Consider the following 25684-nt stretch of genomic DNA (forward strand, 5'->3'; position numbering starts at 1 on the left):
ATTGTTATTGGTATCGTCACCAAAGTTATCACCAATCAATGTAATCCATTTGTTGTGAATGATTGATACACAGCTTTGATAAATGGTGGATATGGTTTCCATAAATAGTGTGTCGAGTTGACTCCACTAGCATCTTGGACAGTTACATTATGAAATCCAGATAGAGGAACTATACAAGTGACTGATGTTCCTTGCTTGAGTGTTATATGACATGATTTTGAGAGTTGTTTGGATTGATTAGAAAATGTAATATTGATTGTTTGTATGTAGAATTGTGTTAGATTGTTGATTGTTATTGATCCTCCATTTGTACCAATTGATGGAATATATACTTCTGAAATTGGTTGTATTTCACACATTACTAGAGCATCATATCTAACACCAGCATTCTGAAGATTATTTCCTCTCATGTAAATATATTTCTCTCCAACAGGAGTTAAAGATGGATCACCTGCATTGAATGGACAATATCCTGTAATAAAATAAAACAAAATGATTCATACAATTAATTTTAAAAGAGTAGATCTATCAAATATACATCATCATCATCATACCAAAACATTGACCAGTATACATATTAAATAATGGTTGATTTGTTTGTGGTCCAGTTGAATAGGAATAATGACCATTCCCTCTAATATCGCTACCAGATACCCATGTAGGTGGATCCCAACTGAGTTTAATAAAATCCAATTCTTGTTTTGAATCGACAGTGGCAAGATATGATTTAAAAGTACCATCTCCTAAACCGTTTCGATAAACCAAACAATTATTCACTGCATCTGTGATTATAGGAGTTAAAGGAAAAAATGTGTATGAATGACCCTTCACAGGATTCCCTCCTTTTGAAGTGTTCCAAACTTTTGTAAAGCTTCCATATTGGCAATGAACGGGAGTAATATAAAACAATAAAAGCATCAAAACAGCTACTAATACTATTAAATTTGACATTGTTGTGAAATAATAATTAATATTTATGTATTATCTCTCTTTTCTTTTATGACTGTCAAACTTTACACTTTATCATTCACTTCTTCTTTTAATGTTGTCAATTTGGCAACTGTTTGTTGAGATCATAATCTCGCCATTTCTGTTTGTAGGTGTTTAATGATATATATAATTGATTGATTGATGTCATTGTAGCCTCTCTCTTTTGGGTTTCAATGAAGGGTTTGATGTGATGTCTCTATATTGGTGAGGAGATCAGTAGAATGAGGATAGGTGTATTATTATTATTTATACTCTACTTGTTGTTTGTTTTGTTTAATGATAACTATTATCTCAGCAATCTGCCTATCTATCTGTGTAACTATTAGATTTGTGTTCTTTTTATTTTTTTTGAACAAGCATTTTTTAACTTTGTTTATTATTCACAAAGTAATATTTAGGTTGTTAGTTATTTGGAGTGGTAAAAGCTCTAGCAGTAATAGAGTGATGATGGTTCTGTGACAAGTTGAATACATTGATACCCGATGGAGTGGTAGGTTGTTCTGTCAATTCAACCTCCTTCTTGGGTGTCTCCTCCTTTTTGTTCTTTTTATACTTTTTGTAGGCAACAACTGAGCCACCAGCAACACCTGCTACAGCAGCACCTCCAACAGCTATGGCAATAATAGTTGAAGTGGCAAGAGCTGCAGCTACTGCTGGTACAGCACCTGGCATACCTCCAGTAAATCCAGCTGTAAACTCTGAATATGATAATCCTGAAAATTCATTCAATGATACTAATAATAAACATAATGAATGTTAGTTAAATTGGGTATTTAATGTTTGATATGATATATTATATGGACGGACATACATTGTTGAACATTTTGTTTTGGATATGTGACAGTTGTAGTATCAGATAGACCTAATTCTGCAAGAGTACTAGCTGATAATTCAGATGGTGTTGATGCAGATGGGGAACCTTCAGATACCAAAGCATCTGGAAGTTTGATTTGAGAGTTGAAGTCACCGATTCTTTTAACATTGGCTTTCCAAGTTTCAAACTTTGATTGAAATTCATCTGATGTATATTGAATGTTATATGCTGTCATCCAACTCTTAAATGATACTATTAAAACTTGATCACTTGGGAAATCGTCTCCATAAACCGACGCATTACAAATTAATGCTAAACTTAAAATTAAACTGATAATAGTGATTAAAGATGAAGATCTGTTCATTTCTTGTTTTGATCTTAAATTGAATAAATAGTATAAATAGAGTAAATAAATAGAGTAAATAAATAGAATATATATACAAATAAATAATAAATAAATAAATAAATAGTTAAACTTGAATGAAAGAAGACCCAAGTTAGGTTAATAAACCAAGATAATGATACAGTTTGCAACGACGATCGACACACAGCTCGACTGGTTGTTGGGTGTTGATTCACTTCATTGAAGAATCTTGTCAGATGTGTTCTAGTTGTTCTTTCTTTGTTGGTTGTTGGGCTTGATGATATCACTTGATAAGCCAAACCTGCAAATATTCGATAATTCAACGATTCTGACCGAAAAATCATGTGATCTCGCTAAAAATCGTGTGATTCCGACCCTTGAAATCTGAATCTCTTGGCTATGGGGTTAATTAATTAATTAAACAGAACAGCCCTAGACGATGGTGACATCGTATGAAATTATAATAAAAACCGTCGATTTCGTTGATCCTAGGATATTTCTATAAACATATCTAGCAAGTGGCTTTTGGGATTCTAAACAGTGGATCGCTATTGTTCGATTCGATTACCACCCCACTTTATTCGAACCAACAACAATAGATTAGTCAAGGGCCCATAGTTAGCTATCCTTGTTAATGATCTGTTCAAGTTAGTTGTCTTTTTCATTCATTCATTATTTGAATAACTTATTTATTTATTTATTTATTCAGCACCTCCCTAACTTTTTATTTATTTATTTATTTATTTTTGTACTTTATTTATAAAATCATGAAACTATTATTTATTGGGTTATCTGTGTTATTTATATCAAGTTTTGTAAATTGTGAAGGCCCTTTGACATCACAAGAAATTCAGACTTTGATTACATATCATAATAATTGGAGACTATCACCAGACCCTGCATCAGCAGGTCCATTAACAGCACTGACATACAATTATGACATTGCAGCCACTCTTCAAGCACATGTCAATAAATGTGATTTTACCTTTTCACCAGCCACTCGTTACGGAGCTGTCAATGAATGGATCTATTGGTGGACACCACAGTATTTCAACATGGAATCCCAAATGAATTTACTTTGGGGGCAACGTCTCAATTATGATTGGAATACAGGTGCTTGTCTCCCAGACAAATCATGTTTGCCATGGGTATTCACAGTTTGGAATGCAACCACTAATTTTGGATGTGCCAAAGTTGATTGTGGTGAAAGATTGATTATGGCATGTGACTATAATCCACCTGGTGGTTACTCTGGTGTCAAACCATACCAATTAGCACCAGTCACTCCTACACCTGCCCCAACACCCTCACCAACTCCAGTCCCCCCAACAAGCAATAATATCGATTGGAGACCTTTTTTAACTCCAATTAGACATCAAGGTCAATGTGGTTCATGTTGGACTTTTGGTTCAGGTAAATATATCACACACACATACACATACACATATATCCCAGTAATTTATAATATTAACATTGACATTAACATTTGTATTTGTTTTATAGTGGCAGCAATTGAATCAAGATATTTAATTAAAAATGGATTAGCAGAAATCAATACATTGGATTTATCTGAACAAAATGGAGTTAATTGTTTAAGATTTGGATGTAATGGAGGTTGGAGTCAATTGTTCTTTGAGACGTTTATGGAAAAGGGATTGGCCTATGAAAAGGATATGCCGTATCTTGCAGCTGATCAACCAACCTGTTCGTATGATATTGGAACTCCAAGATTCAGATTTTCAAGTTATGGAACTGTACCACGTTTCAACAAACAAGCTATGATTGATGAACTTCGAAACGGACCAATTACAGTGTCTCTTTGGGTAGATGATGCATTCCAATCTTATTCTGGTGGTATTTTTAATTGTCAAACTGTCTATACTACCACCAACCACATCGTCACTTTAATTGGATACAATGCAGATCAAGATTACTGGATCTTGAGAAATAGTTGGGGTAAATACTGGGGTACCGGTGGAGGCAATATGCTCCTAACAGCTGCCAATGATAATTGTTATATGTTGGGTTATTCAAGTTACTATCCAATCATTTAAAAAAAAAATCCAAAAATCCAAAAAAAAACAAATAAACCAAACCAAATCATAATTTATTCTTCATCATCTTCTTCTTCTTCCTCTTCTTCCTCTTCTTCATCTTGAGTATCTTCTTGATCATCTTCATTTTCAGTGTCACTACTACCACTACTATTACCATCTTCATTATAAAATTCATCAACACCTTGTTCAAATTCTTTTTCTTCTTCTGAAATTGATGAATTACCATCGGAATCGTCATCTTCACCATCTTCATCTTCCAACTCTTCTTCCTCCTCATCTTGAGTTTTCTGTTTCTTTATCTCTTTGAATTCTGGAAATACAAGGTCATTATCCAAACCAATGTACAAAGCAACAAAACAAAATGATCTTGTCCATTTTGATTGTTTAATATCTTCTTGTGCAATGTCAACTTGATTGAATGCATCTAATGGTAGTATTTGGCCAAACGTAAATTCTGGATGGCCCATATCAGAATCATCAATTAAACTCTTTAAATAACTAAATACGCAATAGGTATCTTTTAATTCTTCCATACCACCAATATTATCCAGTCTACTTCCAGATTGAGTAATGGTAACTTGACCAAACCCAATCTTTGTATTGGTCAACATTGAAACTGCATCTTTTAAAGCAAGTGCTATCTTTTGATTATTAGCATCTAGTTGATCCAAAGTTGTTGGTTCGTAATTGGTAGTTGTTGCAGGCATACAATCACATGGATACGATAGAATGTATATGATTCGACCTTTGAGTTTTGGTTTTCTCAAAGTCACTTTAATAGATGCTGCAATATCACCTATTATACCGCTATGATCACGTATCCATGTACCAGAGTGATCAGAAGATCGTCTCTTTCCAGTTCTCTTTAATTTATAGACCAATAGTAATGCCAATCCATCAGGTGATTTAATTTGAACCGTACTATTTGCATAGAAAGCAACAAAACTTGGACCAAAATCAAATCCAGATGATAATGGAATAGTTGACGTATCTTCAGGACCTATGTTTAATAATAATTTGACATTTACATTTATCAACTGGTAATGATACTATTAAATACCCAAATACTTTGTTGATTTGAGGTAAATTTAATTTCAAAGTTGTCAAAGTCGTCGGAGTTTTATCACAAACAACCAACTTTAATAATTCAGATACAATCTTTTCATCACCTAATCCAAGACCTTTACTTGATTTAACCAATACGTTATCCAACCATTGATTCCAATCTTCTTGATCAATTTCTATTTTATTTGATTCTATTTCCCAAAAAAATCCATTCTTTTCGTCTCCCTTTAAAGAGAATTAAAATTAAAATAAATAATCGGAATAAAAGAAAATAAATAAATTAAAACATTAATGTTTGACATACAGATTTTGAAGAGATAGCAGTAAACCTTAAAACTTGGTGACTAGAGACTGGATGTGAAAGAGGAACACTCATTTCACGTACCGATATAGATGGTGTAATTGGATCTTTACTCATACCAAAATAATAGTAGTGACCAGTCTTATCAATCGTACTAATAATAGTACCTAAATCTGTTAGATCACTATTCCTTAAATTTCCATTAGATGCTTCTAATTTCATCATCATTATATTATAAATAGATAGATAGATAATTATTTTCTCTTTTTAGATGACTGAAATGAAAATAAATAAATAAATAAATAAATCACCTGTTATCATGATTTTTTAATTGTTGTTGTTGTTGTTGTGATGTTCACACAACACAGCAGCAAGCACACTGAAGATCGATTGATTGATTGATTGATTTTACCACTACCACCCACCATTGTAAATCAAAATGGTGGTTTTGGTTTAACACACATCCACACTCATATTGGTGGATTTGATTTGGATTTGGATTTGTTTTGTGTAGTATATAATATGATTTGATTTATGTTGGGGGGGTTGTGTTTGGTTGGTTAGGGTTTATTATTGTAATTTCTTTGTTGTGGTTGTTGAAGATGATGACTTTGATGATGGTCTTGGACCTCTTCTACCCTTTTGAATATAAGTGTGTAGATAGAAAGAGCCAAAGAGGAAAAGCATCGACATCATATAGATGATCATAGCGTAGAACATCCATCTTGGGAATGGACAGTCATAGTAGATGGCATAGAGAGATGATCCCAAATTAATTACAAATTGCAGTAATTGTAATTGTGTCAAATATCGTTTCCACCAAACATCAATCTTTAAAGCTGCCAATGTATAATATCCATACATTAATGTATGAATCAATGAATTCATAGTTGCTGATAAATATGCATCTAAAATATATAAACAAACAATACAAATAAAAAGATTGGATGTGAGTATAAATGACAATTTATATGTGTATGTTGATATCTCTATACAAACCTCCACCAGCAGTCCAATTGATACCAATAAACCATAACATAATAATAGATGAATGATGATAGACATGTAAAAAGGATACTTGATCAAACTTTTTACGCAAGATCATAAATACTGTATCCATCAATTCGATGTATTTAGAAAAATAGAATAACCAAAGTACTTTTGCCATCTAAATAAATAATTAAAAAGAAATAAATAAATAGGCTAATTATTATATATTTAAATATGTTTTCCTATATTTCCATTTACATACTCCAATACCTCTTTCGGTATAATCTACAGGATTACACATTAAAGAGTAATCATTTATATAAGCTTGACGAGCAGCTTCAATAGTGATATAAGCACTGATCAAACAAAGAATCAAGTTGTGAAAGATAAGAGGGTATTTCAAATCGAATGGCTTTTGATTGGCCATCACTTTTTTGCCAATCACTACAAATGCATAATAGGCAAATACAACATAAAACATTTCATGTGGTCTTTCCATCATTGGCCAATACATTACCCTTTGATCTAGAAGAAGAGGAGACAATAGATAGACAATAGATCGATAGAATAGAATAGAGTAGAATGTAATGTTAGACCACATTGATTGCTTTCATTCATTTCATTGTTATCATTGCTATAGTATACTAGTGTGCATACCTCTTTTTTCAAAGTAAAAGTCGATAGATTCCGAGATGGAATCTACATAACTCTTGATTGATGTCATTCTTCTATATATATGTGCGATGATTTATCTATCTATCTATCTTAAAAGAAATAGTTATATATATATATATTTAAAGTTATTTGTTAAAACAAATAATTGAAAGCGAAAAACAAGATAGATTAAAAAAAACAAACAAAAAAAAAGAATTAATAATCTTTTTAGATAGTTGTGTAAAGAGAGGAGAGGGATATTATTAGACTAATTTATAAAATAAATGATGCGATATCAGACAAAGAAAGGAGAAAGATTCTTTCTGATCGACATCACTTCACCTGTCGACTTTTTTTGGTTATGATTCCCAGGGGCAAGATTCGTTCGTTTTTTTGTAAAAGGGGTCGTTTAGCAACGACCAGGAAGGAATGGAAAATGATAGACTAGATAGAGTGCAGTCACTGACTCTCTGGTGTACAATCACTAAATAAGGAGTAGGTTAGGTTTGTAATCAAATATAATATAATTCTAAACAAATTTTGATTTTAGAATGTAATAATAATAATTTGATTCTTGTATACCATGTTATATTTGTAAATTAGTAATAATCTCAACTATAAATTTTAAGAAATAAGCAATAATAATAGTTAATAATATCCACAACTAGTAATATTCATACAAGTTACAAATAAAAATAATATGTTGGGCCATACTTTAATGATTTCAATGAGTCCTTTTTTCTGAAGCACTCTCTATTGAATAGCCTGGATTTTTGGTTACATTGAACTAAACATACTATTGTTGCAATTAATTAATTGGGATTGATTGATCGATTAGTTTGTGTTGATAATGTTGGGATTAATCGATCATGCAAATACCTACCTTTACAAAATCTAAATTACCATTCTCGACCGCGGACACTCTAAATATCTAAAACTATCTTCAAGATATCTTTTATCGGTTAGATTCTCTACAAGAAACTATATAGTTTATAATAACAACAAAAAATCGTGATGAATAGTTGTGTTAACATGATGGTTTTGATTTGATTTGATTTGATCTATTTACCTTGAAAATATCCAAATGTCCAGATGCTCAATAAAGAGTATAGTCTGTGAAATGTGATTTGTATTCTTGTTTGTCAAACAGGGATTTGATAACATCAAGGCTCCCTTTTGATGCTGCATCGTTAACGCCATTTGCTGTGTATTCTCCGCCACGTCTACTTGATGGTGTTTTAAATGGTTCCAATAGTTTCATAACCGAGAGATATCCAAATCGAGCATCAGTATCTTTGGCACCCGCAAGATTGATTTTGGGATACCTGGTGACAACATTTCCAGATGCAAAACCATACTGGAAAAAAGGACCTCCACAATTCTCTACTCCTGGTAGATTTGGTTTTGAAACGTGCCTGTACAAAGACTCGGACTCAGGAATAAGAAATATTTTTCAAAATCATGATATTATTACAAAAAAAAAAAAAGAATTAATTAATTATTTAATTAATAATAAAATTAATAAGAACTATCTTTCTTTGTTTGTGTGTGTATTTTTGGGGGAATAAATTGATTTAATTTGATTTTTGGTTTATAGGGTTAGGGTTGTTGTTGTTGTTGAAAGTTGTTGAAGGTTGTTTGTTTTGTTTTGGGGTTGTTGGGATTGTTGTTTAATTAATTAATTAATGTACTGGTAAATAACCACTATTTCTCTTGTAACGAAGGAAACCATAGATACCACCACCGAGGACGACAAGGATGGAAAGGATGATGAGGAATACCTTCCAGCCGGCCATGTGACCGGTTGGACCACCAGATGGGACGGGTGGTTCGGTAAAGACGAGTTGGAGGAAATAGTTACCACCTGGACTGAGTTCAAACTCGTATTCAAACGAGGAGACAAAACTAGTGACTACAGACGAGCTGATAAAGATACCGTCGATCGAGGTTTCAGACTCGATGATAAAATAGTTTTTGTTGTAGACGAGTGAAAATGGGTCTTGCATGATAGCAACGATGGTACCGCCCAGAGTAACATTACCCGATACAAAGACGATGGGGTCATCTTCGGCAATGAGATCATTGTTGAGGTAGATGGTTGCACCTTCGCCAATAGTCAATGAACCAGAGATGTTTAGGTTTTGATTGGTGGCAGTTGAAAAGTTGAGATAGCCACCTTGGAAGTTGACGTTGCCAACGATGGTTGTGTCGACTGGGAACCATGTACCATCGGCAATACGGACAACTCCATCGATGGTGGTGTTTTCAGTGTAGAGTACACCACCGTAGAGTGTGATACCGATGACTGCTGGATAGTCGGGATCGTTCTCGGTGGTGATGGTGGCTTGGTTGATGGTGAACTCACCGTAGACACGGAACCCACCTGGACCGGCAAACTCAACGTCGTCATTGAGCAAGAGCGAACCGCCCTGCTCAACGTCAAAGATGGTGTTGATGAGCAGACTGCCAAACGTGTTGAGGGTGACGTCGCCAACCGACGAGATACGTACGTTGGGTTGAGCGTTGGGCACTTGACTTTGGACTTGGGTCAAGTTGCCAATGTTGGCGGCATTGAGGATGAGCTCGCCAATGACACCGGCGACTTGGAGGTTGGCAAACGCGGTCGTTTGGCCAAACGAAGTGGTACCGAGACAATTGTCGAAAAGGACGGTTCCGGCAATATAACTAGTGGCGCCAGTCACGTCGTTGGCGACATTGACTATTTGGACGGTACCTTGCTCGTTGACTTGGAGTTGGTTGAATGTGACCGTCTGGGGCTGTCCGTTGATCAAGAGCAGTGCCAACGTAGACACAGACACGAATGACTGAGCGCTACCATAGAACGATCCTTGGATGTTGGCGGTGGCTTCGGGGACGATGACCATCTCGCCGACCAAAGTCACATCGCCAAACTGACTGGTCATGTAGAGGTAGACATTGGTGAGACCAGTGTGACCGGTGCTATTGACCGTGACACCAGCGTGGAAGGTACATTCCGACAGACAAGTCAACTCTGATGCGTCTTGGAAAAGGGGTGGTGGCAGTGCTTGGAACGTAGCATTTCCGTTAAACAGGGCCGATGAGTTGTCAGATGCCACAAATTGGGTGGCGTAGAACAAGGCGATGTTGGACACTGACAACATCGATCCTGTCAACAGAGTAAGAGTGCCGTTTGTCGTGTTGATGCTATCGACCGTCACTGGGTTGTTGGCAATACTAATGTCAGAGTCTTCGGCGGTGAAAGCTCCGTCAAAAGTTGCACCGGCCTCAATGCTCAACACTGTAAATTGAACATTCAAATTATGTATTTCAAATACGGTGCTTGCGACAATATAGATGATGTTGGTGCTGTTTCCATCGATGACTACGTCAATCTCGGCACTAGAGCTAGTTGGGATACCGTTGGGAATCCAAATAGTTGGATCATTCCATTGACATGGTGCTGCTTGTGTGCACACCGATGATGTATTAAAAAATATTTGTCCATTATTTACGTTTACAAATATTGATAACAAGTATACTATAAATAATAATGATGTAGTAGTATATGATTTCATCATTTCTTTTCTCTCTCTTTACTTATCTCTATTCTTATAGATATATAGATAGATATAGATAGATAGATAAAGATATATTAAACTATAAGTTTTTTATAAGAGTGCGATTTTTGTGTATGAAACAGTGTGTTGATTTTTTTTAAGCAGTGCAATGTTGGGAAATAGTGTGAGTGAAACCATGCAATGATACTGCGTGAGGATTTTTTATTCACTGTTCGAATTTTTTTTTTTTAGTTTTTGATCGCCGAAAGAGATATTTTATGTGAGGGAATTTTATCGTATGGAGGCTTCCTAATTCGTAAACCTTTTCCGATGAATCTTTACCCTGGGGACTCAGGTACCACCACGAAAAGACTCGAGTCTAAAGACTCGGGTTGGGTTTTAAGATAATTATTATTATTTTTTTTAATCATCTTTTTAAAAAAAGGAAAAAGAAAGGAAAGAGATAGATAGATTAGAGCAGATACACAGAGAGTACATGTATCTATGTCTCTCTATCTTTCACTTTGTCTCTGTTTGTATGTGTTGATTTAAAAAAAATAAAAAAAATATAATAGTAGTGGTTTATAGGATGATTATTATTTGGTTTGTTTGGTTGTTTTGTTTGTTGAGATTACCTAGAACTAACAGTTCTAATATCAAAATTGGCACCTCTTAAATTTACACCTATTAAATTTGCTTTGTGAAGATTGGCACCACGTAGATTGGTGTCTTCGAGATTGGCACCGGCCAAATCAGCACCTCTGAAATTACAATTCTCTAAATTGGCTCCCTTGAAATTGGCCACTCTAAGATTGGCTCCACTAAAATTGGCTTCTTCCAAAGTAGAGTTTTTAAAGTTGACACTTTCCAGTGTTGCTCTTTGTCCTCCACGATCCTCTAAATTGGCTCCCTAAATAAATAAATAAAAAGTAAGTAAAAAGTAATAATATTGATTTTAATTTTGATATATTATTAAACTTACTTTTAAAATACAACCTTCAAGATTTGCACCAGATAAATTAGTACCACGTAAACTAGCACCTGATAAGTTGGCATAGGAAAGATCAGCTTCTTGGAGGAGAGCATTATCGAGATTACATTTGGAGAGATTGGCGTCTCTAAAATTAGTCATTTTAAAGTTAATGTTTCGTAGGTCGAGTTTGGAGAGATCGACACCCGACAGGTTGAGACCTTGACAACGTAGTGACGAGTTGGAGGAAGAGGTGAGGAGGATGGAGATGACATCTTTTCGTGTGAGGCCGTCGGTCTTGTGGTTGACAAGTGCCGACAATCGCTCGACCATCGACGTTATGTTAAAGAAGCGTGCCTCGTGGTACACACCTTCAATTGACGTACCAACATCAATCACCAAATTACCGCAACGCAAGAAATGAAGGATGGGTGAAAAGTACTCGGGCGATCGATCGATGAGATAGTTGCCAGAGACGTCACGTGCCGAATCCCAATTCTCACCAAACATCTTGGCCAGCATAGACTCTCGGTCTTTAAGTAGTGTTGATCGCGTTGTAGAGAATATCTTGCCGCCAACATTGAGTGTGATCCAGTCGTCGTAGGGAAAGACGATAGATTGTTGGATGGATGGAGTGGTGGTCGTAGACGACGAGTTGATCAGTGATGTCGGTGTCGTCGTACCACCGCCTCCACCGGGTATGGGTGGCATCAATATAAAGTTTTCTCCACACGATGCGTACAGTATCTCTTTGGGGATGATCAAGTCAATCTCGTCCAACTCGCCACCATCCTCATTGAATATCCTCGAGATGGGCAGTGAAAGCTTCTTACTAACCATCTTGACAAACTCTCCCCACTTTTTAGGTATGCTCACTGCTTTGCCTCCAACTCGTTTGCCATTTTGAAATACTGTCACTCGCTTCTTACTATCGGACATTCCACTTAGCATACTACTCATATACTACTTTACAATGTTTCGAATTATTATTCTATATTACAACTATATAACAAACAAATATTATTTGTATGTATATATATCTGAGAAGTACTTTATACAAATTTTAATACTACTTTTAAAAAAAAAAAGGGTAGGTAGTATATACAATAAAAGAAGGAAGGAAGAAGATGAGAATGTAGTTATATATATATACTATCGATTATATTAATATATAAATATTGCAATGGTGTTGGTGTGTATATACAAATGCTTTAAAAAAAAAAGTAAATTAAGTTGTAGTGTCGTATTATATTATTGTACAACAATCGGTCAGACTCAGTAGTAGAGTGATTTGAGTGTTCGTTTTAATAAATAAATAAAATATGATGAGTGAATGTATAATATGTGTGTGTTATATAACAGCAACAGAAAGAGAGAGAGAGAGAGGTGAGTGGGTGGATGTTGGTTGGGTGTCGACCGAGAAACTGATTGATTATTTATGTTGATTGATTTAGTGTTGTTGTTGTTGAAGTTGACAGCATTTAAATCTATCTATTTATCTATTTGACAAAAATATAAAACTATGATTATAATGATTACTTATACTTCTCATCCTCTTGGTTGATGGTGATGGATTTATTAATAAACTACAAAGCACCTCGATTTAGGTGCATCAGACAACACAACAAACAAATTAATTCAGTTTGAAAAAATCGGAGAATAATTTTTTTCGAACTGGTTATTGCTAAATAGGTCTACTTAATATTGTTATGAGACTGCTTTTAAAATATGCAGTATACAGATAATAAGGATAGAGATATATATATGTATATACTACACATCAAAAGGACTTTGTTGTGATTACTTTTTAAAGATATGAAGAGAGAGAGAGAGAGAGAGAAAGTATGTCGTAGTAATAATTAGAATAATGAAGGGGGATGTGGGAGGGAGGTCCCAATAAAAATCGACAACGGTTGGGATTTAACTTTAAATTAGAATAAAATTTGTTTGGATCTTTTTTTATCTTTATTTGGTTTGGAGGTTTCCAACACCTATTATTGTATTGTTTCAAGGTTGAGCAAGCAACATGTTCGTTCATTCATTTAATTAATTAGTATATGTGTTTGTTATTTATCTATCTATCTATCTAGCACACCTTAAAGAATTTAAGATTATTAAAATCGTCATCAACACCCACCTCCTCCTCCTCCTTACTAGTAAATCATAGTACAGAGAAAGAAAGAAAGAAAGAAAGAAAGAAAGAAAGAAAGAAAGAAAGAAAGAAAGAAAGAAAGAAAGAAAGAAAGAAAAGAGGAGTTCTTGCAACCATTATATTTTCATTTCTATATTAGTTGAAATATTTATATATCATTAAATAATGGATACAACAGTTATAAAAAGAAAAGCGACAGATAATAAAGAACAACAACCGACAGCACTGTCGTCAGATACCACCGCACGTAAACAACCATCATATACAAAAAGAGTAGATCCTATTCTATACAAGATAATTAGAACTATTGCTGCTACAATATGGGTTATTTCAATTACAAGTAAGTATACAACATAATCATCGTCTCTTAAGACCTGATTTTAATTCAATGTAAGACAACAACAAAGAGAGATACAAAGAAGAGAAAGAGAGAAAAGAAAATTCAATGACAGTTTCGGGGATCAATCCCTCGTTATCCCAAATTGGTGACTTGATCCCTATGCATACCTTTTACAACTACACCTTGGTTTGATTGACTAACAATAATTGTTTATCTTTTTTATTTATTTATTATTTAGTAATGGTATGGTTTATTGCACCATTCTCTGCTATATTTGTTAATCCAATATTGAAAAGGATGGGAGTTAGACAATTTTATTATCCACTTGAATTGTGTAGTCGTTTCTGGGCACGTGGTTTATGTTGGATATGGGGTATAGAAGTGGTAGTGGAAGGAAGTGATCTATTGAGAAAATGTGATGGTACACCAACTGTCATTATGTATAGCCATTGCTCAAACATTGATCCGGTGATCATGATGGGTTACACTTCCATCCCACCACGATTCATATTCAAACAAGAGCTACTCTACTTTGTACCATTGGTCTTTTACCTCGGGTATTTGGTCGGACACATTCCAATCAATAGAAAACAACATCACTCTGCGGTCGAGGCTATCAACCATTCCGCTGAAGCTTGCAGAAAGAGTAAAGGTGGTGTGGCAATCAGTCCAGAGGGAACACGTTCAGTCGACGGACAAATACAAGATTTTAAAAAGGGAGGATTCCATCTTGCCAAACGTGCCAATGCAAAGATTGTTCCTGCTTGTTATTGGGGTGCCTATGAAATGTGGCCAACCAATAATCTTTTACCAAATTCTGGTGTTGTTCAGTATGTATAAAATCAAAATCAAAATCAAAATACATCTATTTTTTATTAATTATTTGTTTGTTTTTTTGTTTTATAGTTTAAGATTTTTACCAGCAATTGAAACTAGTAATGATGATATAGACGAGTTGATAGTAAAGACTAGGAGAATCATGAAACATACATTGGTGGAGGAATATCCTAAAAAGTTTAATCCATTCCCTCGATCTCCCAATATACTCAATCCTCTCATCTACCTTGGTTTGGTTGCCATCATAGTATACACTGTTTCACAATCTACCCTATACCATCAACTCATTCAAACCATCTCCCATCAAATTCATAGAGTCATTTAAAAACCAAATAAAGGTATTATTACAATATACAAATGAAATATATGTATAAACTTACAAACAACAAACAACAACAATCAAACAATCAAACAATCAAACAAATAATTTATCTTTTAAAATTTATAGTTTAAATATTTCCATGGAGCAATTTCCAAGTTTTAGAGAATTTATTTTTATTTTTCTTTCTATTCATTTATTTATTTATGGTATATATAATTATATTTTATATATTTTTAATCAGAGTCTGGGAAGAATTCACAGTTTACAGAAGTATCGATTTGACAAAAACCAGTGCTTCTCTTTTTCTTTTGCTTTTCGTTACGGAAACCTTTACCAACAGTCTTGGACATGGATTGGTCAACACGGAGACCATACGGATCGGTCCAAGCTCTTTCTGGTGACTTGAACATATCTCCCAAAACTACATTTTCAGCTTTCACTCTTCTAAATGGTTGATTTGGTGTTTTAACTGCTGATCCATTATTATTATTATTATATTTGTTATTATTATTATTATATCCATTTCCGTTAGTATTATTATTATTATTATTATTATATCCATTTCCATTTTGTTGTTTGGGTGCCCCACATATTTTTCTTGTTAGTATCTTGTTGTTTCTCTTCTACTTTTTTATCGATTTGCATCTTGTCTTGTTTCTTTACTACTTCAACTTCTTTTTCTTTTCTTCTACCTTTTTCTCTTCAACCTTTTCCTTTTCGTCTTCACTCTCTGATGACGATGAATCGGATTTTGATTTTGATTCTGATTCTGATTCAGAGGATGATGAATCGGAATCAGATTCGGATGACGATGAGGAGGAGTCAGATTCAGATTCAGATTCAGATGATGATGAATCGGATTCTGATTCAGATGACGATGATGAGTCGTCTGATGAGGATGATGATGATGAAGATGATTCATCTGATGAAGAGTCAGAGTCAGATTCTGATTCCTTCTTTTCCTCTACTTGAACGTCAACTTCAACCTTTTTCTCTTCCTCTGATGACTCTTCGCTGTCCTTGCCAACAACTTGGGTGGCATCTTCTTTCTTTTCTTCTTCAGAGTCTGATGAATCAGAGTCAGATTCAGAGGATGATGATGATGACGACGATTCAGAGTCAGAGTCATCTGATGAAGACTCAGAATCAGAGTCGTCAGATGATGATGATTCAGATTCAGATTCAGATTCAGAATCAGATTCCTTCTTCTTCTCATCTTCAGATTCTTCTTCACTGCTATCAACCTTTTGACTCTTTACCTTTCTGTCATTGTCTGATGATGATTGGTCTTCCTCATCTTCTTGCTTTCTCTTGTTGTTATTGTTATTTCTATAAATTAAAGGTATGATATAAGTATCTATCTTCTTGTATCTATATCTATCTTTGATAGTATACATACTCTTTTGATTTATTAAACAATTGTTCCAAAGTGATAGACTTGTCAGTGGTCTTGTTTGATTTGAGCTCTTCAGTGAGTGACTTGAATGCCTTTTGGAAGCCGTTAGCTTCAAGGAACTCCTTGATAATATTTAAATCAGTCTCCATGATACTAGTATTTCTATCTATTACTAAATATTATAATATTACAGAGTAGCTAACAAACTTAGTGTATGAGCCTATTCATACCTCAAGTCAAAGCACTCGAACCAACCAAGGTTGGAGAAACCGAACGAATCGATTTTCGAAAAATAAAAAATAAAAAATAAAAATAAAATTAATTAAATAATATACTCACCTGATCAGATGTATTTGACTCAAGAGAGGTCAGTTTTACAACTTCAAGTAGAATATATTTTACTTCACAAAATAATAATAATAATAATAATAATAACAAAATGAGTGGTATGATTCATAAATATCGATTTCTTATTCGAAATCTACCAAAGTATCCATCAAGAAGTAAAGATAAGTTATTGGTTGTTGTCAAAGAGGGTATGTACACATAAGAGTGAGATAGATAGATAGATATACATATATATTAGTCATATTAATCAATCATGATTGAATGATGTATTGTATGTAGAGTTTAGAATCAATAGAAATATAGAAGAAGGAAAGAAATTAGAAATGATGAAAGCAGAGGTCGATGCTGGTATTAAAGAATTATCAAGATACATCTATTTGGATAAAAAGGATAGTAATTGGACATTTAATCTATAATAAGATATAAATGATGAACGTGATGACAACGATGATGTAAATAACAATAGTAACGAATAAATGAATTAATGAAATGAAATGAATATGAATGAATGTAGCCTTCATTGGATTTGGATTGGTTGCTATGTACACAAGCGTATAATAGTAATGGATGGAACCAAAAATGAATGAATGAATGGTAAGTGTACTATACTATACAACATAATATTATCACAGCTGTCCACTTTACTCATATCCACATCACTAATCAACAAACAAACAAACCAATCGATCTAACTAATCAAGTCAATCAATCAAGTCAATTCAATCAATCAATCAATCAATCACAACAATATAATCTATAAATATAAAACTTTGTGGAATAGATTCGAATCAACCAGCAACTGCTACTCCTCTTTATATATATATATAAATATAAATGTAAGAGATAATTCCCACCCACTCTTCTTTCTTCTCCATGTGTTGGGTTTCTACTTTAAATCCTTCAAAGTGTGTATAATTAAATTAAATTTATGTAGTAGCTTCCAAATTTCAATGAATTCAATTACAATGTACTACTACCTACTACCTACTCCTCCTCATCTCATCCTCCCTCCCTCCCTCCCTTCCTCCCTCCCTCCCTCCCTACCTACTCGTGCTCCCTTTTGCCACTCTCTTTTCAACCTAATCGGAATTAATTTATAATGGCAGATTGTCACACAAACAATGTGTGGGACTGAAAGTCAAGAGGACAACGGCAGACAGACCAACAGACACTCACTCACAAACAAACAAGGAGAGGAGAGAATTAATATTGGTTCCAATTATAATGTTTTTTTAATATGATCAAGACCAAGAGACACACCGTTAGATTTAAACAACCAGATCGTGGAACTAATATGATATTTGGGTAATATTAGCTCTTACCAACTTTAATATTAATATTACCATCATCATCATCATCATTATCTACACACATGATCCACCTCATCATCGTCATCATCATCTATCCATCACCATCATCATCATCAGCAACATCGGTATGATGATTTACAACAAGAGTAGAAAGATCACAAGAGTAAATCGAATCGATTAATATCAACACTTGCGCGCAGTCAGTCAATCATATTGGTAATCATTTAGCGGTGGTACCTTTTACTCTTATTTGGTGGTGGGTGGGGGTGGGGTGAGACAATGTTTTCAGCCAGACGAATTCAATTGTGGATTGTGTGTGGGTGGGTGGGTGTGTGTGGTTATTAGATATTTTGGTGGTCGATCACAATCCTCCTCCTCTTACTCTAATATAGTAATAATTAAATGAGTTTATAGTAGTAATAGTAATCGTTTAGAAGTGTTGTTGTTGTTGTTGGTGTGCTTACTCTCTATCTATCTCTCTCTCTCTCTCTCTCTTACATTCCATGTGGTGGGGAGGAAGGAGTGATAAATTGACATGACATTGCAAAAAATGCATACATCATCATCATTATAATCGTGGGAGACATGGTGGTGGTGGTGGTGTTGGAAAGGATGGAAAGAGGAAAGATGAAAAGAAGTAGGGACGACGAACAGACAGACAGACATGTGGATACATGTCAGAGAGACCAATTGGCACACCCTAACCCATGCATATGGCAGACATTTAACAAGTGGAAAGAAAAAAAAAAAAAAAAAAAAGTAAAGTGTGGAATCAGATAAGATTGAAAAAAAGTGAATCATTTCACTCAATTCAATTCAATTCAACCTCAATTTTGTATAATGATTGGTTTTTAAAATTATAATATTGGTATCAACAACAACAACAACATTCCACAACTGTGTATTCAACAACAATCATTAATTATCATCATTTCTTATTTTAGTTATATATTGGTAATTAATATTTACGTATTTTTTTTTAAATTAAAGTATCATCAAGTATCATCAAGTATCATCATCAAGTACCATCACCACCAACAACTACAACTATCTTTTTCAAATAGTAGATTCAAAAAATAGAAAACATATCCAACATCATCAACCACCTCCTCCTCTCCTATGATTAATCATTCTATCAACTTTGAGTTCAAAGCCATATCATCATCATCATCATCATCATCCAACCTTTATTATTATTATTATTATTTCCAATTTTGCCATTTTTAAAAATCAAAGAATAATTAAAAATAGATAGATAGATAGAGTTGGAAAATTCCAACAAAGACATAGACATAGATAAAAAGAGATACACCAATACTAGAAAAATCGAAACTCTCAACTATCAACTCTCTCAACTCTTTGGGATTTCACAAAGAATAGCCGAATTCTAAAAACTGTCATTGTAAGTCATCATCAATTACTCTCCCACACAACACACTCGTTTTAGTCACTCCACTGGGATATTTTTAAAAAACAACAACAATCGAAGAGAGATTTTAATTCATACTATTCACAGTGCACCTTGTCAAATCTTATTGACCAACCAGCGACCAATTCCAAACAATCTAAACAAAACAACAACAACAACCACAACAATATTTGCGGCAATATTTGTGTTTCCTATTTTTTTTTCTTTTAATTTTCGAAAGATGTTTGTCCATAAGGTACCAACAACAATAATAAAAATAATAATAATCATAATAATACTACTACCACCACTCTAATTTTTCACAAATATTGAAAGCAACCGATTATTGGACCAACAATACTAGTTCTACCTCGCTACTACTACTACTACTACTATTTGTGTTGGATAATTTATAAGAATTTCATTTCATTGCTATTTCTATATTGCCAATATATATTGTCTTTTCCATTTCTGTCGATCACTTTGTTATTGGACAAAAAAATAGTTTTGACCAAATAATGGTTTTTTTTTTTCCTTCCAACAACAACAACAACAAATTACCTGTCTCAACTCAACTTGTTTTCATTGTCACAAAGCCAAGCTGTCAACAGCAACAACAACAACAACAACAACAACAATAACAGCCACGCTAGAAAACAACAAGCCAAGACTTTTTTTTGCTTGCTTTGGTTTTTTTTTTTTTTTTTTTTGGTTTGAAAAAGGAACCAATCAGTCTTGAATTTTGTACACCAACTACAAGTAACACTATTGTAGTAGCAGACATTAGCAACAACAACAAAATAACAATAGTATATCAATAATTGTATATCGGTTGTTGGATATATCTAACCCTCACAAATAATAATAATAATTTAAAAAAAAAAAGGTAGGGACCGGTATTATATAATATATTAATAATATTGTTGTGGTTGGAATCAACATGTGTTTGTATTATTATTATTATTATTATTATTATTATTATTATTATGCCTCGACTCAATTTCAAATAATTTAAATTATAATTATATTCTATCTATCTCTTGGTTACCATTATAATTTTGTTTCCAATCTCTTGGATTATTAAAAAATATCTACGAGATTGTCATTTTAATATTTTAAATTTATTTATCAAGTTGACATCAACACCAAACAGCCAGTTATACGCGTCGTTCAACTTGGCAATAATTCCCAACCACTTTTGTGTTTGTGTGTGTGACTTCTTATTTAGAAGTCATCTTAATCTAAAACTCTGGTTCATAGCAGAGCAGAGCAGAGTATAGTATAGGATATCATAGAATAGGGAGGTATATTATATTATTATATATTATATTATATTATATTATATTATATTATATTATATTATATTATATTATATTATAACCACAAACCGTGACACAAAACCATCCATCACTCGACATGAGTGACAACCAACCATCTCGATCTCTAGAGAGTTGCATGTTGCATGGTAGAGTCACCTTTATTATTATTATTGTTGTTATATTTATACAACTATTTTTTTTTGACGACCCGATCCAACGGGTCTTAAACTTGCACCAGTATACTCACAACACTAATAGTCAATAGCATCATAGCATCTTTCGTCCGTAAAACTGTTGTGTGTGTGTTTTGTTGTCATAATCATCAAACCCAAGTGAATTTAAGAACTCAACCTCAACTCTGCAATCCTATCCTTCGTTTTCATTTCTATCTCTCCAACCGTTAACTTTTTTTTAAAACACCACAACTAAACTACTTTACGTTCAACGATAGATTGGTAATAGACTAGTTCACACATCCCCATTATCCTCGTTCCATCCGTAACCAAACATCCCCATTTCCACTACTATATAAATTGGTACTAATTTAGTATTTCTTTTCTCTTATTCTCTCAAACAACTTCATCTTATCTTAGTTTAGTTATATATTAGTAAATTTAAATTCTTTCCACCAACTAGTTTAGGGGGGGGAGTTTTAATAATAATAATAATATTGTTGGAAATATATATATATATAATCAAAAGTATTGTCGTCGCCATCCATCATGTCTACCATTATTAAACGAGTAAGAAGAGCCTGTCTTAATTGCAGGAACTCTAAAGTGGCATGCGATCCAAGTCGTCCGTGTACAAGATGTGTTAAATTGGATATGGGACATAGCTGTTATGACCTACCTCGAAAGAAAAGAGAGAAAAAAGTGAAACCAATCAATGCCACAACCACAACTACCACTACTACGTTGTCATCATCACCATCGCCAGTATCATCATCATCGTCGTCTTTGACTGGAATCAATGTTGTTACTACTTCTAATAACAACAACAATAATAATAATATACCCATCCAAACTCATTCCAATTCGTCGCCAGGAAATCATGGTCATCATAATCACCATCATCATGGTCATAATCATCATGGCCATAATCATCATAGTCATAATCATCATCATAATCATAATCATAATCATGGTCATGGTCATTCTCATGGAGATTCATCACCTAGTCCATCTTCTTTAAATAATAGTAGTAGTAGTACCAATACAAACAGTAGTATTAATCAAAATCAAAATCAAAATCAAAATAGTAATAGTTTTATTTCATTTAAATCTTATAGTGGATCGCCTATAGATAATTCAACAACTACAACAACTAATAGTCATAGTCCAATATTACATTATCTTCAAACTTCATATTTAAGAAATAATAATAATAATAGTCCAAATAATAATAATCTCGAAACCAATAATAATAATTATATAATTCAAACTTCAAGTAAATTACCTCATAATTCGATCAATAATAATAATAATATTAATAATAATAATAATAATAGTGTATATCAATCATATTCTCAAAGTACAAATATCATAGATCAACAACAAAGTAGTTGTAAAAAAAATAATAATGGAGGTAGCATATTTCCAGGATCTACTGCCACCACCACCACTACCTCTTCTTCTTCTTCTTCCTCCAACAATGTACAAAATTGTAATTATAATCAATCATCTTTATATCCACTAGGCAATAACAACTCTTTTTCACCATCTAATAATAATGATATAATTGATCCCAGCTCTAATACTACCAATACCTCCACTCTTAATAATAATAATAATAATAATAATCCATTATCATCTTCATATGGTAATCTTGGATCAGTATATAATTGTTCTATACCTTCATCGCCAACTACCACCAATCTTTCAACATCTCCAACCACTCCAAACTCGTCAATCTCCACTTCATCGTCGTCTTCACCAACTCCGTCACCTGTTAATAATAACCCTAACCACGGTCATCCGGCTAGTCACCACTCTCCCAATAGTAATCCACTCAAACGCAGTTTCCCAATATTCTCTCCAACTCTGTTGAATATCAAACGAAAGAATGTGTCACAAAGCCAGCCAAATCTACCTACCCCACCCATCACGCCTCTACAACAACAACAAAACAAGATGTATACGACTATTTTGAACCAACAACAACAACCTCTACTTCCTCAACCAACCCAACAAGCACACCATCACCAACCTCAACCGCAACCACATCCATCCCCAATTGTAACCAGTGCCACTTCTTCTTCTGCATCCTCTGTAGTATCGGTTGATGACTATAAATCATTAAATTGGAATAATTATCAAACTGGAGGAGGAGGTGTATTAAATGGTGCAAATAGTTTTGGAAATCATTATTCTCATATTGGAGGAGTAACAGGTGTGACCAATACAATGGGTTTACCAACAACATCAATGTATGGTTTAAAGAAAATGGAAGATTATCAAGTAGTTCCTGCTCCTGATGGAGGAGTTGGAAATCTTCGCAATATCCAGTATAATTTGGAGCAACATCAACATCATCAATTGCAACTACAACAACAAGAACCTAACACCACCAACCAACAATTAATGTCTATACAGAATCTACCTCTACCTCAACCATTACCTCAACCTCAACCTACTACCACTTCTACTACTACGACTACATCTTATAATCCTTATAACCATTTCTATCAAAGTGGTCCGCATTCCCATCAACATCATGCTACTAATAATAATACAGCTACTACTCTAACACCAATCCAAACTAGTATACAACAACATCAACAACAACAACATCATCACCGATCACAACAACAACAACAACAACATCACCAATCACAACACCAAACAAATATAATTGATGATGGTACATCTTCATCGTCATCCTCATCAATCCATCACTTACAGTATTATGAAAATAATTCCTCACCTTTGATTCAATACTATTATTAAATTAAAATGATTTGGTTATTATTTACAACCAAAGAAAAAAACAAGAAAGAAAACAAACAAACTATATATATATATAATTATTATAATTTTACATTGTATATTGTATTTTATATTATTACTTATTACCTTGTTTTAATTGATTGAACTTAAATCAATTAAAATTTGATTTATAAATGGTCTATTGGATATAGAATGTGAAAGCATTTTATGAATGAGTTGAATAAATGGCTGAGAGTATTTGTGATTGGGTGGTATTTCGATTTGACCACTTACAACCTTTAATGCGACACTTGAAGATTCGTCAGCTTCAAATGGTGATTTGTTAAATGCCATTGCGTAGAGTATACAACCCAACGCCCAAACATCTGTTCTTTCGTCTATAGTACAATTGGTTGCTACATCAAATAGCTCGGGTGCTCGGTACATTGGCGTAGAATGTTGCTCTGCATCCTCTTGTACCTCTAATGCACGCTTTCTCGTCTCTACATTGATGCGTGCCTCTGAAACTGATCCAAAATCCAATAGTATCGGTTTGTTATTTTCGCCTTCCAAAAGAATATTGCCAGGTTTCAAGTCACGATGTGCTAGTGGTGTTGGTTGGAGACTGTGCAACACCAACACTGCTTGACATAGTTGTTGGAAAATGTTGATAATCTCTGCCTGTGTAAACACTGATATCATACAACTCTTTCCATTGACGGTTCTCTGTTTATCCAATACATCTTGTAAAGTTCCCTCTTTACAGAATGGCAACAATATCAATACCTCTTTGGCATAGTCCAACTGTACAGAATTGATCGTATCACTATCAATCACTTTAATTATATTTGGATGATTTAATTGTCTTAATAAATTTACTTCTTTGTTTGCTACCTACATAACAAAACAAAAAATAAAATAATTAATTACATAATGATATTAAATATAATAATATATTTAATTATCTATTTATAAATACAAACATTTAAGGATTCTGGAGTTTGACACAACATTGATTTTAAAGCATACTTTTTACCGCTACTGTCTTGTTGTTGAGGTTGTTGAATATTAATTAATTCAAATAATAATTATTAGATGAGTGAAGAGGTACCACCGGTGGTACACATATATATATATGTGTCTTTCAACCATACATACCTTTTACCAAATAGACAAAAGAAAATCCACCTTCGCCCAATAACCTTGAGCATGTATATCTTTTACCATTTATATTATATGATCGTTCAGAAGGATGACAAAATATAGCACCCATGATATTGATTAATTAATTGATGTTATGTTGTTGATTCGCCAATGAAATAAAGAGAGAGAGAGTCCCTTCTCTTGTTGAAAAGTGCAAGTCGGTAGGTAGGTTAGGTCCACTACTGGTGTTTTAAGGAATACACACAAGAGAGAGTGATGTTTCTTTATCCAAACAAAAGATACGTTGCTGCTATTTGAACAGTCTTAACGTATAATATAGATAGATAGATACCTCTACTATTTGAAAAGAGTGAGTGAGTGAGTAAGAGAGATGGATGAGATTGAAAACTACAATAGCTATTGCCGATATTACCAAAT

General features: G+C 33.7%; 13 protein-coding genes across 13 annotated transcripts; 5 read left to right on the plus strand and 8 right to left on the minus strand.

The window, feature by feature from the left end:
- Positions 1-35: 35 nt before the first annotated feature.
- DFA_00441 (uncharacterized protein) lies at positions 36-951 on the minus strand (the record flags this gene model as incomplete). The annotated part of the gene is made up of 2 exons (XM_004358373.1): positions 36-472; positions 555-951. 2 exons carry the CDS (start codon positions 949-951, stop codon positions 36-38), a joined length of 834 nt encoding a protein of 277 aa, XP_004358430.1.
- A 441-nt stretch (positions 952-1392) lies between these two features.
- DFA_00442 (uncharacterized protein) lies at positions 1393-2168 on the minus strand (the record flags this gene model as incomplete). Its single annotated transcript, XM_004358374.1, has 2 exons — positions 1393-1724; positions 1802-2168. 2 exons carry the CDS (start codon positions 2166-2168, stop codon positions 1393-1395), a joined length of 699 nt encoding a protein of 232 aa, XP_004358431.1.
- A 767-nt stretch (positions 2169-2935) lies between these two features.
- DFA_00443 (uncharacterized protein) lies at positions 2936-4222 on the plus strand (the record flags this gene model as incomplete). The annotated part of the gene is made up of 2 exons (XM_004358375.1): positions 2936-3581; positions 3672-4222. 2 exons carry the CDS (start codon positions 2936-2938, stop codon positions 4220-4222), a joined length of 1197 nt encoding a protein of 398 aa, XP_004358432.1.
- A 53-nt stretch (positions 4223-4275) lies between these two features.
- Positions 4276-5819, minus strand: DFA_00444 (uncharacterized protein; the record flags this gene model as incomplete). Its single annotated transcript, XM_004358376.1, has 3 exons — positions 4276-5225; positions 5254-5515; positions 5595-5819. The coding sequence occupies 3 exons, from the start codon at positions 5817-5819 to the stop codon at positions 4276-4278; spliced, it is 1437 nt and encodes a 478-aa protein (XP_004358433.1).
- A 342-nt stretch (positions 5820-6161) lies between these two features.
- On the minus strand, positions 6162-7305 carry DFA_00445 (GNS1/SUR4 family protein; the record flags this gene model as incomplete). Its single annotated transcript, XM_004358377.1, has 4 exons — positions 6162-6499; positions 6591-6759; positions 6844-7106; positions 7239-7305. The coding sequence occupies 4 exons, from the start codon at positions 7303-7305 to the stop codon at positions 6162-6164; spliced, it is 837 nt and encodes a 278-aa protein (XP_004358434.1).
- Positions 7306-8917: 1612 nt separating this feature from the next.
- On the minus strand, positions 8918-10795 carry sfbA (uncharacterized protein; the record flags this gene model as incomplete). Its single annotated transcript, XM_004358378.1, has 1 exon — positions 8918-10795. One exon carries the CDS (start codon positions 10793-10795, stop codon positions 8918-8920), a length of 1878 nt encoding a protein of 625 aa, XP_004358435.1.
- A 610-nt stretch (positions 10796-11405) lies between these two features.
- Positions 11406-11906, minus strand: DFA_00447 (BTB/POZ domain-containing protein; the record flags this gene model as incomplete). The annotated part of the gene is made up of 2 exons (XM_004358379.1): positions 11406-11684; positions 11757-11906. 2 exons carry the CDS (start codon positions 11904-11906, stop codon positions 11406-11408), a joined length of 429 nt encoding a protein of 142 aa, XP_004358436.1.
- A 106-nt stretch (positions 11907-12012) lies between these two features.
- On the plus strand, positions 12013-12168 carry DFA_00448 (uncharacterized protein; the record flags this gene model as incomplete). Its single annotated transcript, XM_004358380.1, has 1 exon — positions 12013-12168. One exon carries the CDS (start codon positions 12013-12015, stop codon positions 12166-12168), a length of 156 nt encoding a protein of 51 aa, XP_004358437.1.
- Positions 12169-14061: 1893 nt separating this feature from the next.
- On the plus strand, positions 14062-15398 carry DFA_00449 (uncharacterized protein; the record flags this gene model as incomplete). Its single annotated transcript, XM_004358381.1, has 3 exons — positions 14062-14236; positions 14475-15066; positions 15143-15398. 3 exons carry the CDS (start codon positions 14062-14064, stop codon positions 15396-15398), a joined length of 1023 nt encoding a protein of 340 aa, XP_004358438.1.
- A 230-nt stretch (positions 15399-15628) lies between these two features.
- Positions 15629-16940, minus strand: DFA_00450 (uncharacterized protein; the record flags this gene model as incomplete). Its single annotated transcript, XM_004358382.1, has 3 exons — positions 15629-16018; positions 16088-16724; positions 16795-16940. 3 exons carry the CDS (start codon positions 16938-16940, stop codon positions 15629-15631), a joined length of 1173 nt encoding a protein of 390 aa, XP_004358439.1.
- A 290-nt stretch (positions 16941-17230) lies between these two features.
- DFA_00451 (uncharacterized protein) lies at positions 17231-18851 on the plus strand (the record flags this gene model as incomplete). The annotated part of the gene is made up of 5 exons (XM_004358383.1): positions 17231-17327; positions 17419-17532; positions 17560-17591; positions 18386-18444; positions 18842-18851. The coding sequence occupies 5 exons, from the start codon at positions 17231-17233 to the stop codon at positions 18849-18851; spliced, it is 312 nt and encodes a 103-aa protein (XP_004358440.1).
- A 3047-nt stretch (positions 18852-21898) lies between these two features.
- DFA_00452 (transcriptional regulatory protein) lies at positions 21899-24124 on the plus strand (the record flags this gene model as incomplete). Its single annotated transcript, XM_004358384.1, has 1 exon — positions 21899-24124. The coding sequence occupies one exon, from the start codon at positions 21899-21901 to the stop codon at positions 24122-24124; it is 2226 nt and encodes a 741-aa protein (XP_004358441.1).
- Positions 24125-24256: 132 nt separating this feature from the next.
- Positions 24257-25376, minus strand: DFA_00453 (putative protein serine/threonine kinase; the record flags this gene model as incomplete). Its single annotated transcript, XM_004358385.1, has 3 exons — positions 24257-24997; positions 25087-25148; positions 25262-25376. 3 exons carry the CDS (start codon positions 25374-25376, stop codon positions 24257-24259), a joined length of 918 nt encoding a protein of 305 aa, XP_004358442.1.
- Between the last annotated feature and the right edge of the window lie 308 nt (positions 25377-25684).

Source organism: Cavenderia fasciculata (assembly GCF_000203815.1).
Source record: "Cavenderia fasciculata unplaced genomic scaffold Scf_Dfasci-F-a-25c12.r2-5, whole genome shotgun sequence".
Taxonomy (NCBI): domain Eukaryota; phylum Evosea; class Eumycetozoa; order Acytosteliales; family Cavenderiaceae; genus Cavenderia; species Cavenderia fasciculata.